Source organism: Corythoichthys intestinalis, chromosome 6 (genome assembly GCF_030265065.1).
Source record: "Corythoichthys intestinalis isolate RoL2023-P3 chromosome 6, ASM3026506v1, whole genome shotgun sequence".
NCBI classification, from domain to species: domain Eukaryota; kingdom Metazoa; phylum Chordata; class Actinopteri; order Syngnathiformes; family Syngnathidae; genus Corythoichthys; species Corythoichthys intestinalis.
The window spans coordinates 17,485,782-17,501,638 of record NC_080400.1 but is presented as its reverse complement, the minus strand read 5'-3'; the positions used below and the strand labels follow the sequence as shown (position 1 = coordinate 17,501,638).

General features: G+C 42.2%; 1 protein-coding gene across 2 annotated transcripts in view; it reads right to left on the bottom strand.

The window, feature by feature from the left end:
• LOC130917913 (glycerophosphodiester phosphodiesterase domain-containing protein 5-like) overlaps positions 1 to 15,857 on the bottom strand; it is a 40,189-nt gene that overhangs the window by 8,587 nt on the left and 15,745 nt on the right. For both annotated transcript variants that reach the window (XM_057839693.1, XM_057839692.1), the window contains exons 8-11: positions 14,210 to 14,355; positions 14,043 to 14,125; positions 11,346 to 11,496; positions 11,045 to 11,263 (exon numbers count right to left, since the gene is read on the bottom strand). In XM_057839693.1, the coding sequence (XP_057695676.1) occupies positions 11,045 to 11,263; positions 11,346 to 11,496; positions 14,043 to 14,125; positions 14,210 to 14,355 (599 nt within the window). The remainder of the gene's footprint in view (positions 1 to 11,044; positions 11,264 to 11,345; positions 11,497 to 14,042; positions 14,126 to 14,209; positions 14,356 to 15,857) is intronic.

Here is a 15,857-nt window from a genome sequence, read left to right as displayed (position 1 = left end):
GAGTCACGGGGGCGGCAGCCTCAGCAAAGCGGCCCAGACAGCCCTCTCCTCAGCCACTTCCACCAGCTTGTCTGGGAGAATGCCAAGGCATTCCCAGGCCAGCCAGAGATATAATCTCTCTAGTGTGTCCAACTTCTCCCAGTTGGCCATGCCTGAAGCACCTCCCAAGGGAGGTGTCCAGGGGGCATCCTAACCAGATGTCCAAACCACCTCAACAGGCTCCTCTAGATATGGAGAAGCGGCTCTACTCAGAGTCACTCTCAGATGACTGAGCTCCTCACCCTATCTCTAAAGCTGAGCCCCCCCCCCCCTTTGCAAACGGAACTCATTTAACCACTTGTATCCGCGATCTTGTTCTTTCGGTCATTACCCAAAGTTCATGGCCATAGGTGAGGGTAGGAACGTAGATTGACCGTTAAATTGAGAGCTTCGCTTTCCAGCTCAGCTCCCACTTCACCACAACAGACCGCTTAAGTTCCCGCAACACTGTGGACACCGCCCCAATCCGCCTGTTGATCTCACACTCCAACCTACCCTCCCTCGTGAACAAGATCCCGAGATACTTGAACTCCTCCACTTGGGGCAGGCCCTCACCCCTGACCTGGAGCTAGCAATCCAGACTTGGAGGTGCCGATTCTAGTCCCACATCATCTGCAAAAAGCAGAGATGAGATCCCACCACCGAACTCGGCCCCCTCCACAACCCAGCTGCACCTAGAAATTCTGTCCATGAAAGTCACAAACAGAACCGGTGACAAAAGGCGGCGCTGGCAGGGTCCAACCCTCACTGAGAACACGTCCGACTTGTTACAGGCCACACGAACCAGACTCATACTCCTGTTGCACAGGGACTGGATGACCCTGAACAAAGTGCTATCCACCCAGAGTACCCCCCACAGGGTACACCTGGGAACACGGTCATAAGCCTTCTCCAAATCCACAAAACACATGTGGACTGAATTTGCAAACTCCCATGTTCCATCGAGCACGCTAGCGAGGGTAAAGAGCTGGTCTGTGGTTCCACGGCCAGGACGAAAACCACATTGTTCCTCCACAATTTGAGGTTCAACTATCGACTGGACCCTCCTTTCCAGTACCCAGACGTAGACTATCCCGGGGAGAATGAGGATTGTGATCCCCCTATAGTTGGAACATACCCTCTGGTCACCTTTCTTAAAGATAGGGACCACCACGCTGGTTTGCCATTCCAAAGGAACTGCCCCCGATGACCACGCAATGTTAATCAGGTGGATCAACCAAGAAAGCCCTGCTACATCTAAAGCCTTGAGATACCCAGGGTGGACTTCATTAATCCCCGGAGCTCCACTGCCGCGGAGTAATTTCACTACCTGGGCGACTTCTGCCCCAATGATTTGACCCATCCAACCCCAGGCCCCTCAGCTCTGTTTCCTCCATGGACTGCGTGTTGGTGGTAAAAAGTAGGGTTGGGAATCTCTGGCATGAAGCCGATTCGATATGTATCTAGATACACAGGTTATGATTCGATTCAAAAACGATAAATTTTTATGGCCGAGTGATTCAATACGATTCGATACAGTTTAAGAACGATACGGTTCGATACAGAGTGAAAACGATACGATAGTAAACATTTGTTGTGTTTGTTCGTACAGTATTTTAAACATATAAAAAAGACCACATTTCTAATAGCAAAATTAAACAACAAAATTTCATACTAATGTTTTGTTTTATTTTTTTTATGAAAAAAAATTTAGGCTTACTATTTTGTTGGATGGGATTGATAATAAAACTCCAGTGACAGACAACAATAAAGTGCAGCAATTCAATTACTGTATTTCCTGGTGTTTTGAACACACGAGGTAAGTAATTTAAGTACAAACTTTCAACGTAAACATCTTACAAACAAAAAATATTAATTATATGCAGCAGCTCTAGAAAAAAAGAATTAAACCTGCAATGTTATTATCAATAAATAATAAATTATGCTTTACCACTGGTATAATTGGGGGAATAAAAATATGGCATTTTAGACGGACAGGTCAATAATCATTACTTTAACCTTATACACACACCAAAGTCTTTCACTTATGCCTGTGTGTCCAAATTTTTTACTCCTCATCACTGTCCATATCTTTTTTGAAGGGCAGATTTTTTTCTTGAGGAAGATCAAGTAATCCACATGTTCATGTTTAAGAAGACTGCGTTTCGTGGGAAAAAAAATCTCCAGAGGGTCATGCTGCCCTTTCCACCATTGTAGTGGGTTATTTTTCAGGGTTAAAAACTCACGATCTCTGTACCGCTCCAGACTTCACACTAGCTCTATCCCATGAGAACAGATCTGGCTGCCTTCCTCACTACTAGGGATGGGAATTGATACGATTTTTACGATTCCGATTCCATTCTCGATATTGCTTAATGATTCGATTCTTTATCGATTCTAATTTCCGGAAAAAGAAGAACAAACATTTTGATTGGCATCAAGTTTGTTTAATCAGAAGTCACAACCTTACAAACTCACAACGAGGTCAAAAGAGGCCCAAAGCCTCAATGTTAACTGTGGCAATAAGTGGCAAATGCACAAGAATGTGTAACATTTTACTGAAACATTTTTCTAATAGAAATAAAAAATATCGGTATATTTTGGCATATAGGTCGTTGTTCTGCCTTTGGCAATGTCCCCAAACTTTTTCCTGTGAGGGCCAAATAACTTTTCCCTTCTCTGATGAGAGGCCGGGGTCAGTTTGTAACAGAAAAAGTGTGACGATTGCAGGAGTGCGAAATGTAAAAAAAAATATTGTTTTTCAGAAAGCCACAATCAAATAACCCTCTGTGGATTCTTCACGGAACAAAAGTAAATAAAATAAAAATAATAATATATATATATATATATAATAAATAATAATAGCACTATTAATTAAATAGATAATAACCAAATAAGCCTCTCTGAGTTATTCACTGAAAAAGGCCAGGAAATAAATAACACTACTGAGGGAGAAAAAAAACAAAAAAATTCAAAATGCTCTCTGGAATTGTTCAGGGGGCTGGACCAAATATGGAGCCGCGGGCCGTAGTTTGGGGACCCCTGTTTTTATTTACCAGTATATTGAAATGCATGCTTTTTAGTTTTTATGGCGCTTTCACGCTCAAGTGGTGGCGCCCTTGCGCTTCCTCACGCGAAGAAGAGCGCGAAGAAGAAGAAATGCCGCATCCAAGCCAGTGAGCGAGTTAGTGAGAAAGGGAAACACTGCCACGAGCCTACGTTATTTGTTAATGTTTGTAAAATATCCAGAGCCAACGCCTGTATGTATCATCTTCTGTGTTGTTGTTGTGTGTTTCCACTCGCGATCGGACACTTAAATCCAGTTGTAGTGGTTTAAATGATGTGCTAATGCTAGCGAACGCATGCTAACTGTTTGTTATGACTGTGTTAGCAGCTAATCATCGCTGATTTGCGTTGATGCGAACCTGTTTGTTATTGGGGACGAAATTAATTTGTTTCATTTCTATTTTTAGTTTCAAGTGATGGTTGAATAAAGTCAGCAAATTATACCAACGTCTTCTGCATCGTCATTTGGGAGTTTAGCTAGCTGTATAGCCAGGACTGAGCCTTAGCGTCTCGGTGAGGACAGTGCAGTCTATTCCCTCCCGATGCAGTTATTTCCATCTCGCAATGACTGCAAGTCGCTTTGTTGTAATTTTTCCTCGTGAAGTGAAGACACACTTTCTAGCGTTCGAACCTACGTCATTGTTATGTTTACGGCGGCAACGCTCGTGCTAAACTATCGTAACCTTTCATTTTCACCCTTTTTCCTGGTGAAGTGTTGCCAGACTTTGGAGCGAGTGGTTCTTGGCGCCATGCTAGTTTGATGCGTCTGGACTACAAGACACGTCACGACGCAATATGTGTCTTTAGGGATCGTTATAGGGATCGTTAAGGCTTTTTCATTGTGATGTCGAGGCCTCGAAACACTCGGAACCGGTTCTGAATTGGAATCGGATTTCGATTCCCATCCCTACTCACTACAAAGTCCCACTTTTGTTTATCTGGGTGCGTTGAAAATCAATCGCTGGACGTCGCTGGCGTGGGTGCTCAAACTGTCCATTGTTTTAGCATGTTGCTTCGTTTCCACTACTAGTTTCGTTTTGGGCTGTGAAGAAAACGCTACATGTAGAAAGTAAAGACACGCCCGTGACGATCGGGTAATGACTGGGACTAGTAGCGGTTCTGCCGAAATGCATGGGAAGTTGAGGCAACCACGACCGTGTGTTGTGCTTGTCCATATTATATCATGCGTGCGGTCTCAATCTAAGTGCACTGTGTGGTGAATGACAAAAGCGCAGCATGTAAGTGAAAGCTAAATTATTATCCCATTAAGCAATGCATTGAACGAGGCATTAGAAGTCTATCTCTACTATCGGTTCATTGAATATTTAATGGCTAATTACTGTCGAATGGTAACTTTACTATCGATACAGATGTATCTCTCACCTGTAAAACCGGATATCCGGTCCAGGGGTCGCGTTAACCGAATATTTTCCGTCGTTGACCGGTTTTTTAAAAAGGTGACGGAAAAAACAGAAGTCTGTACGTCATTTTGACAGGTTGCAATTCACACCCCAGACCACAGGGTGGCGAGCGAGCATATTAATTAGCTATTGTCTCTCTTAATGCATGACGTCGTTGGCTATTCTGTCAGAATATTGTAGCGTCACCGGGGTCTGGCGGCAGCACCGTGATTGACATATCAACACGAGGTTCTTATTGGTGCACCCGGTGTGGCAGCGCGTCATCCAATTGGTGGACTAGATTGCCGCCTGTGTATAGACAAGTTTCCGATGTACTTCCGGTTTACTTCTTTATGTCTTCCTTCCCCTTCCGTTTCCGCCTGTTTACCATTGAAGTCAATGGCGGTGGAATCGAAGTTGGAAGGTCTTTATACAAGATCCCGGGAATGTTATTTTGATGTAGGCGGGTGGAGAACCAAGCCAAGGCCTCCATGCTTCGTACCATGTCGATTTCCAAACCATGGGTGCTCGTACTCGTCATACAGGAGGTGAGGGAAGGAGATGTACAAAACTGACAGCTCCTGCAGTCATGCCCCCGCTGTTATGGAAGGTAATGTGCTCTAAAAATACGAAACCTAAAATCTGGAGCATGAAACGACTTGTTGCCTTTGCTATTGATATTACGATGATGATTGTAATTACGAAGTTTAATCATTTTTACAACAACTAGCTTCTGCTACTGCTGCTAGCCGCCTGTTGCTAATCGTGTTTGAATGCACCGCATAAATCCAAGTGTTGCAAGTTTTTATTCGTTTGTTTACAGCTGGGAAACGCTGTTATAAAAGGGAAGACAACTTGGCTTGTACGTTGATGGTCATATCGAACATATATCGTTTGCGTTTCACAATGATGATGACAGCTCGACTCCCGGGAGAGGCCGAGAGAGAGGCAGGAATTGTGACAGACGGTGGTTCGCCGATATCGCCGTTATCCAACTACGAACTTGTGAACGTAAATATATGCTATTGGAGCTGGAATTACCGAGGACGGGAAAAAAGCACATCTAAATGCCGCCGAGGGCCTCCGTGATGTCGCTATTTGTTCACAAGGCTCCGGAGCTCTGCGGTCTGATATCACATTCTCGTATGCTATTTTTGCAATACTTTTATAAATGTGATTTATTGACCTGTTTTGGAGTGCACCAATCGTTTTAAATAAAACAAGAAATGGAATTATGTCTAAATGTTTTATTGCGATCAATGCCTGCAATAAAAAAAAGAATGACATACTATTTGTGTTTACATCATATGTACATAACTTTGTAGCATTTCCTTGTAACAAAACAATCCATGTCAGCCCTTCTGCAGTCGGCAAATGTAATATAACTTGTAATTTCACCACATTTTGGTCACTAATGGCCGTAGTATCAATCCATTCCTCACGTTAACACAGGCTTTTGAAGATTCCATGGGTTGCTCTGGCTTGATTTCGTAGTTTTATCGTCGTCAATACACTGCTAATACACTGCTACTCAACCGGGCCGGAAGTGCGAAGCCCATATTTCGCTCAGGAAACTTGTCTATAGACCCCAATCACATGACGTCACAACTCCGCCCCCTGACTGGAGCAGCCATATTGTCCGTCAGCTCGTCGTGTTTACACATTACCGCTACGTACATGCCTCCTATTACGGCGTGTTTTTCTGCTCGTTAACATTAATAATCAAAATGGTGAAGGCGTGTGTGGCGGTTGGTTGCAGTAACAGAGAAGATAGACGGAGAGACTTGAAGTTCTACCGTATTCTGAGAGACCCGTAGAGGAGAGCGTGATGGACTGCTGTAATTCGACAAGAAATCTGGGCACCAAACGATCACCACAGACTATGTAGTAGTCATTTTATATCTGGTAAGATGCATTTAATATATATTTAGAAGATTTTGGGCTAACAACCACAATTAAGATCATTGTGTGACGTTGGTGATTGGGGTCTATATAGTTGCCTCTTTTTCTTTGGGAGTGGAGTTGTTTTGTTGGTGTTGTTGGCGGTAAGCAGAGTAAAAAGAGGGAGAAAAATACAACTTCCGTGTCTAATTTTTCGCCGCCAAGCAAGCGTTACAATATTAATTAAAAATGAATGAAAACTAAATATTATTGAATATGTCATCATTATCATTTTAAAAATTTAAGTGACTGGTAAAAATAGATTATGACCGGATTTTTATGACCCTGTCAGTCAAAATGACATAACCTCTGATCCGGTCGTATCTGTTTATCGTTCTCAAGCTTAGTAAAAAGGAGCTCCTCAAAGTATTCCTATCACCATCCGACAAGATCCCAAGTTTGAAGTCAGTAGCTCCCCGCCCCGACTGTAAACAGAGTGAGGGAGATGCCGCCTTTCTCCCCAGAGGTGCCGGACGGTTTGCCAGAACCTTTTTGGAGCCGATCGATACTCTTCCTCCATAGCCTCACCGAACTCCTCCCACGTCCGAGTTTTTGCCTCAGGGACCGCCACAGCTGCACTCCGCTTGGCCCACTGGTACCAGTGAGCTGTCTCAGGAGACCCACCGGCCAACTATGCCCACTAGGCCTCTTCTTCAGCCTAATGGGCCCCCTCACCTCCGGTGTCCACCATCTGGTTCGGGGGTTTCCGCCATGACTGGCACCAGCTACCTTGCGGCCACAGCTCTCAGCAGCCGCCTCGACAATGGTAGAGCGAAACAAGTCCATTCAGACTCAATGTCTCCCACTGACCCCGAAACACGATCGACGCTCTGTGAGTTGAAAATCAGTCTGACAGGTTCATCCGCCAGGCGTTCCAGCACTCTTTCTCAACACAGACAGTTGCCAGAGAGAAAAAAAAACACGTTTCACCACCGCTAGACACACTAAACATGCTGGAGTTAACTCTCGTAGCTGGTGGGAAACGTTCATTACAGTCTTTACCAACCTTTAATTTTGTATAAATGCGAAATCATATTGGAGGTATTGCCTCTTCGGCAGCCACCCTCTGCAAACATGTTTTACATGTAGGTTGGACCTCCTCCTCTAAGCCGCGGCCAACATTAACGTTTCTGTAGCCAAGAATTCCCATACCACCGATTTCGTTTTCTTCGATGGGGGAAAAAGTTCAGGAGTTTCACCTCCTCTAGCCATCGTGTAGCACAGCTGACTCACTGACACTGAGCAACAACCAGTGGGGTAGGTTTGAGGGAGGATTCCTCCTTGCATTTTTTGGACATAAAAAATAGTTAATACCGTAGGGACGGTATGACGGATTTTTTTTGCCGTTTTGAAATGTACCTTGAAACTGGTAATTGGCGCATGTCTAATTGGGAATAAAGTGAATAAGTGACGAGCATCAACTAATGAGGTAGTAGTAATGTAACAGTGCGCATATGACAATTTAAAGTAAAAGTAGCACCCCCCTCCCCACAATTTTTTTTAATTGTTTTTTTTTTTTTGGGTGTGTGTGTGTGTATGTTCAATGTATTTATTCAGATTTAGCACTGGAATGATCTATATACAAGACATGCTTTTTTCCCCCCACTTTTTCCCCCGAAGTATAATTAAAAAATATATATATATTAGGGCTGTCAAAACGATTGCGTTAACGGGCGGTAATTAATTTTTTAAATTAATCACGTTAAAATATTTGACGCAATTAACGCACATGTCCCGCTCAGACAGATTTAAATGTCAGTAGCGTGAAATGCCCCACTTGTTAATTGTGTTTTATGGAGTTTTGCCGCCCTCTGCTGGCGCTTGGGTGCGACTGATTTTATAGGCTTCAGCACCCATGAGCATTGCGTAAGTAATTATTGACATCAACAATGGCGGGGTACTAGTTTATTTTTTGATTGAAAATTTTACAAATTTTCTTAAAACGAAAACATTAAGAGGGGTTTTAATATAAAATTTCTATAACTTGTACTAACATTTATCTTTTAAGAACTACAAGTCTTTCTAGCCATGGATCGCTTTAACAGAATGTTAATAATGTTAATGCCATCTTGTTGATTTATTGTTATAATAAACAAATACATTCCTTATGTACCGTATGTTGAATGTATATATCCATCTTTTGTCTTATCTTTCCATTCCAACAATCTATTTTACAGAATATATGTATAATTTACAGAAAAATTATAAAATTTTATAGATGGTTTGAATTGCGATTAATTGCGATTAATTACGATTAATTAATTTTTAAGCTGTAATTAACTCGAATAAAAATTTTAACCGTTTGACAGATAGTATGATTTTAAAAATATTTATTCATACAGTGCTGCTCGAAAGTTTGTGAACCCCACAGCGATGGTCAGATTTTTTGTAAAAAAAACTAAAATAACCTTATTAAATGTTAAGTTATACCCAAATCCACAATACTGACATTCCAAATAATGGACTGAAACAAAAGAAATAGTTATATTGTCATTCTTTATTTAACAAAAGTGGTTGATTTAAGAAAAACTCAGATATCATGTGTGCAAAAGTATGTGAACCCCTTCAGTTAATAGGATATTGCGCCTCCTTTTGCAGAGATTACCTCAACCAAACGGTTTCTGTAGTGACTAATCAGCCTCTCACATCTACTTTGGGGGATTTTTGCCCATTCTTCCTTGCAGAACGCAGTCAGTTGAGAGAGGTTTGATGGGCGTCTGGCACGAACTGCTCGCTTCAGGTCCCGCCACAGCATTTCAATGGGATTTAGGTCAGGACTTTGACTGGGCCAGTCCAGAACACGAATCTTCTTCTTTTTCAGCCATTCCTTGGTTGTATTGCTGGAATGCTTTGGATCATTATCATGTTGCATGATCCACCTTCTGCCAAGCTTTAACTTCAAACAGATGGCGTCAGGTTATGTTCTAGGATTTGACAATATTCCTCAGAATTCATGATTCCCTGGACTATGTGGAGTTGTCCAGGTCCTGAGGATGAAAAGCAAGCCCAGATCTTGACATTCCCACCTTCATGCTTCACTGTTGGGAGAAGGTTCTTTTGGTGGTATGCAGTGTTGACTTTTCGCCAGACATAGCGGTTTTGGTTGTGACCAAACAGTTCAATTTTGCACCTACATCAGTTGATGAAAACTATTTTTAATTTAGTCTCGACAACACAACTGTTAAAAAAACAAAAAAAAACTACTGAATTGATTGATTAGGAAATCAGGTTGAAATAATAGAAAATTCCAAAATGTTGAGGGGGTTCACAAACTTTTGAGCAGCACTGTATATATATATATTTTTTTTAACGATTGGTTTTTGAGCACCTTAAATGCAATAATAAATTATGATAAATGTCAAACATGTTACTGTCCCACAGAATTATATTAAACAAGAGTAAAGTAGAAAAAAGTCTTTATTAAATGCTTCATTGAGTGAGTCCACTCAAATCTGCTCACTTTCACACAATGAGTTGCCACAGAAACTATTTAACAAGTTAAATGATGATTGACGCATACGGTGCTTTGAAGTTTCGACTTCCAAGCGTCTCTGGCAAGATCGAACCTTAACGTCTGTCAATCATCACTAACATTAATAAGCAACTCCAGTGCACTGCCTGACCAAGAAAAGCTGTAGGACCGAGAGTGAGAGACTACCGTATTTTTCGGACTAAAAGTCGCAGTTTTTTTCATAGTTTGGCTGGGGGTGCGACTTATACTCAGGAGCGACTTATGTGTGAAATTATTAAAACATTGTTATATCATGTCACATGTTATTTTGGTGTTTTGGAGTGACACTGATGGTTTGGTAAACTTGTTAGCATGTTCTTTAGGCCATAGTTATCTGAATAACTCTTAAAAGCTATGTTACGTTAACATACCGGCCACGTTCGCATTTTGTTGTTCATGCTTGATGTAACATTATCTTACTGTACACTTATTCAGCATGTTGTTCTATATTGTATTTTTAATTTAAATTGACTTTCAAGATGAAATATCTGTTCTATGTGGTCTATTTTATCAAGTAAATTTCCCCCAAAAATGCAACTTATACTCTGGTGCGACTTATATATGTTTTTTTCCTCTTCATTGGGCATTTTATGGCTGGTGCGACTTATACTCAGGTACGACTTACGGTCCATGATCGGATCAGCACAGCTCCATAAAATACTGCATTTATTTATTTATTTATTTATTTTAATTTGGGGAAAAAATCCGCGATGGACTGAGGGCGCGAAGTCTGAAGTTTGGAGCGAGAAGTAGCGAGGGATCACTGTGCTACAATTGGTTGTCAAATGGGGACCGCAAAATATCGTCTCGTGGGAAGCAATTGGCACATGGGCTGCAAATTTGAGACCACTCTCCCATATTAATGGAATTAAAACATAGTAGCGAGGGATCACTGTAATGCAACAGCGCAAATATTGCATATACAGAACCCTGATTCAGACTGTGCTTTATGTATATTTTTTAAAATACTAACACTAATACTTATTACTAATATGGCCTATTTTGATCTTTTTCATTTATCAACAAAAACTCCCAATATAGTCTCAAGAACATATTTTAAAAAGATTCAAATACGACTGGCGCAAATACGACTGAAAAGATTCCAAACCTGAGAAGAGTTGATGTGGGTCAGAACCACTTCCAGAGTGACGTTGACGTACGAGGCATTGTAAGGATGCCCCGGAGGCGGCTGGCGCAGGTCAAAGATAACGCGTCGGCCGCTTCGCGACGCCACCTGCAGGAAGTCGGCCAACGAGGGAACGGATTGGTTCCTGGCCCGCTGGCGGTCCACCTCGCTCAGGGAAGACGCACTTCCGAACGGATCCCTCTGAAAGCGAGATAAACACATCACATGAGCTCCCGTCGACGTTGATAGACGTTCGGTTTATTTGAACCGCGAAGGCTCTTACAGATAAGAACCACTCGCCGGCGTTTAGCCGTTGTATTTCGGGCCAAGTGAACATGCAGGTGTTTTGGTGCGTTCTGTTGGGGAAAACGTCAGCGACATTGGTGGTTCTTCGCAGGGTGTCGTCGTGCATCAGGAAGGGAACGCCGTCATAACTGCCAAGTAGAAAAGTCTTAACTTTTTATAAAGGAACTCACTGAATGCATTGGCTGCTAGTGATCATTTACAGTACTTAAAATACCCCCCCCCCCCAACAAAAATCAACAGGAATGGTCCAAAATCAACAGGAAGTGAGCAAAAAACAGAAAAATGTGACCGTAACTGCCCCACAAATCGACAGCAAGTGACGTTAAATGTCCAAAAATCAACAGGAAATGACCCCAAAACAACAAGAATTGACTCATAAGAACCTCAAAATCAACTGGAAGTGAGCAAAAATCAAAAGAATGTGACCCTGCTAATGCCCCAAAATTAACTGCAATTTGAACCAAAATCATTAGAAAGTGATAAATTGTAAGTATTTGAAAGTATTCACCAGGCAAACACATTATTGCTCAAATATACAGTGGGGCAAATAAGTATTTAGTCAGCCACTAATTGTGCAAGTTCTCCCACTTGAAATATTAGAGAGCCCTGTAATTGTCAACATGGGTAAACCTCAACCATGAGAGACAGAATGTGGGAAAAAAAAGAAACCAGAAAATCACATTGTTTGATTTTTAAAGAATTTATTTGCAAATCATGGTGGAAAATAAGTATTTGGTCAATACCAAAAGTTCATCTCAATACTTTGTTATGTACCCTTTGTTGGCAATAACAGAGGCCAAACGTTTTCTGTAACTCTTCACAAGCTTTTCACACACTGTTGCTGGTTTTTTGGCCCATTCCTCCATGCAGATCTCCTCTAGAGCAGTGATGTTTTGGGGCTGTCGTTGGACAACACGGACTTTCAACTCCCTCCACATATTTTCTATGGGGTTGAGATCTGGAGACTGGCTAGGCCACTCCAGGACCTTGAAATGCTTCTAACAAAGCCACGCCTTTGTTGCCCTGGCTGTGTGTATGGGATCATTGTCATACTGAAAGACCCAGCCACGTCCCATCTTCAATTCCCTTGCTGATGGAAGGAGATTTTCACTCAAAATCTCTCGATCCGTGGCCCCATTCATTCTTTCCTTTACATCACAGGTGTCAAACTGGTTCCAGAAAGGGCCAAGTGGGTGCAGGTTTGCTTTCCAACCAATGAAGAGGATACCTTTATACCAATTAGATCTTTTACATGTGTAATCAGTTAATCATTGTCAGGTGCTGCTTGTTTCAGCAGAAAGTTCATTGGTTCAGCTCTCTGCGCGGTATCGGTTGGAACAAAATCCAGCACCCACTTGGCCCTTTCTGGAATCGGTTTGACACCTGTGCTTTACATAGATCAGTCGTCCTGGTCCCGTTGCAGGAAAAACAGCCCTAAAGCATGATGTTTCCACCCCCATGCTTCACAGTGGGTATGGTGCAATTCAGTATTCTTTTTCCTCCAAACACGAGAACCTGTGTTTCTACCAAAAAGTTCTATTTTGGTTTCATCTGACCATAACACATTCTCCCAGTCCTCTTCTGGATTATCCAAATGCTCTCTAGCGAAGTGCAGACGGGCCTGGACGTGTACTTTCTTCAGCAGGGGGACACGTCTGGCAGTGCAGGATTTGAGTCCCTGGCGGCGCATTGTGTTACTGATAGTAGCCTTTGTTACTGTGGTCCCAGCTCTCTGTAGGTCCCCCCGTGTGGTTCTGGGATTTTTGCTCACCGTTCTTGTTATCATTTTGACGCCACGGGGTGAGATCTTGCAGCTCGAGGCAGATTATCAGTGGTCATGTATGTCTTCCATTTTCCAATTATTGCTCCCACTGTTGATTTCTTTACACCAAGCATTTTACCTATTGCAGATTCAGTCTTCCCAGCCTGGTGCAGGTCTACAATTTTGTCTCTGGTGTCCTGCGACAGCTCTTTGGTCTTGGCCATAGTGGAGTTTGGAGTGTGACTGACAGATTGTGGACAGGTGTCTTTTATACCGATAATGAGTTAAAACAGGTGCCATTAATACAGGTAATGAGTGGAGCCTCGTTAGACCTCGTTAGAAGAAGTTAGAAGTTAACCTCTTTGACAGCCAGAAATCTTGCTTGTTTGTAGGTGACCAAATACTTATATTCCACTCTAATTTGGAAATAAATTCTTTAAAAATCAAACAATGTGATTTTCTGTTTTTTTCCCCCACATTCTGTCTCTCATGGTTGAGGTTTACCCATGTTGAAAATAACAGGTCTCTCTAATCTTTTCAAGTAGGAGAACTTGCACAATTGGTGCTTGACTAAATACTTATTTGCCCCACTGTAAATGCAGTTCTCATACAGTACGACTATGCTTATTGAAATTCTTTTTGGATATTGTCTGTACACTTTTTTTTTTTTTCTAACAGTTGATGTCACCATAGTTTTGCTAAACCCATTTGGCGCGTGGGTGTATTCAAGGCTAACTGGATTAGTGGCATGCTAATTGCATTTCGGCACGCAACTGCCACTTAAACATCACCGGCAAGGTTAAGTCATTCCCTGAAACTTGTGATGATAGATGTCCAATCCATTTTGCCAGCTCTTCCTCCTCCCCAGTCTCCCGCCATCAATAGCAGCCAATAGAACAAAATCAACCTCACCTGATGGAGACGTCAGTCTCCAATCCGTCTCCTCCGGCCTCCACAGCCTTCTCAAAGGACATAATTGTGTTCTCTGGAGCCAACTGACCCCCCAAAGAAAACCCCACAAGAAATACTGTCAGCTTTAGGAAGGGTCACTCTTTTGCCAACCGTTAGGGACATCTTACCGTGGGCGCCCCCCGGTGTCCGATGAGCGTCGGCGGTGCCCCCAGCGTCCCTGCGTCTTTAATGCATGGCGAATACATCCCCAGAGGAACCAAGTAGAGGGAGAACAACCCGGACAAGTAGAGAGCCAGAATAGACACTTGACGCACTGATGACAAAAAAAATATATATAGACAGTATATAAATTATTTATTCCCTCAAATAGATTAACGCAATGCATGGAAGAAATGCGTGTGATGTAGAAATGCTTTTTGGTCGAAACTGCTACATGTTTAAAGTTTTTAATTGAATTGAATTGGCTTTACTATGGCCTTTACTATGGTCTTTACTATTGACCAAAGCACACGGACCGTGCAGATGAGACCTTGGTCAGATGAAACCAAGATAGAGCTTTTTGGCAACAAACACTAAGTGGGTCTGGCATGCCACGAAAGATGCGCATGCTGAAAAGCACCTCATACCCACTGTGAAGTATGGGGGTGGGTCAGTGATGCTGTGGGGCTGTTTCGCTTCCAAAGGCCCTGGGAACCTTGTTAGGGTGCATGGCATCATGAATGCTTTGAAATACCAGGACATTTGAAATCAAAATCTGTTGCCCTCTGCCCGAAAGCTAAAGATGGGTCGTCACTGGGTCTTTCAGCAAGACAATAGCCACGTTTACATGCTGACTTTTATTCATACCGATTCAAATCATTCCGAATGGAAATTTCACATCAGCTGTTTACATGTCACGTCATCTATTCCGATCCAGCGTTTACATGTGTCTGACATGCGCAGATTAATCAAAACAAAGCGTCACGTTGCAAAACATGGAGATCGATCGTCAGATCAGCTGCTGTTTTAACTTTTCGAGTGGAAACAAAACTTCAGAATGACACGCCGTTCATTTAAAAAGTTGTGTGGGTGCGCTGTGCGTGTGCTTGGAAGCCATGTTGCAAGTAACGTTACTTACGTCACCAAGTGACGTCACCACGTCAGTACAGAGCATCCGCAGAAAGAACGCAACCAGACACCATTCCGCTTCCCTGTTTACATGATATAATTTTACTTCTAATCGGTTTGGGAAAAGGAATATTCCACCCCTGTGAATCGGAATGAAATTCCATTCGGTTTGGGCCTGTTCATTCCGAATGAGGTGTTTATATGGAACACATTTATTCGGTTTGAACAAATATTCCGATTGTAATTGGAATATTTGGCTCCATGTAAACGTGGCAATTGACCTGAAGAAAAATAGTCGTGTAAAAACTGTCAAAGACGATTTCTCTTTTCTCAGGTTCTTTTATTCCTAAACATATGGCCAAATCTACACAGAAATGGTTCACCAGACACAAAATCAAGCTTGTGAAACATTATAGGAGAAGATTAGGTGCTGTTTTGTTGCCAAAAGGGGGTTGTACAAAGTATTAACACCAGGGGTGCTAATAATTGTGACACACATTATTTGATGTCAAATAATTATTTCTTTATGTGGGATTTTTTCCGCAATGAATAAATGCACTTGTATTGAAGGGTGGATTTTTCCTCTTTTTTCCATTAAGGTCCCATATTGTTTGAATAAAAAAAATATTAGAAGCTAAAAAACACATCTTAACCAGGGGTGCCAATAATTATGGAGGGCACGGTATTTGGTTAAAAAATTGGCAATTT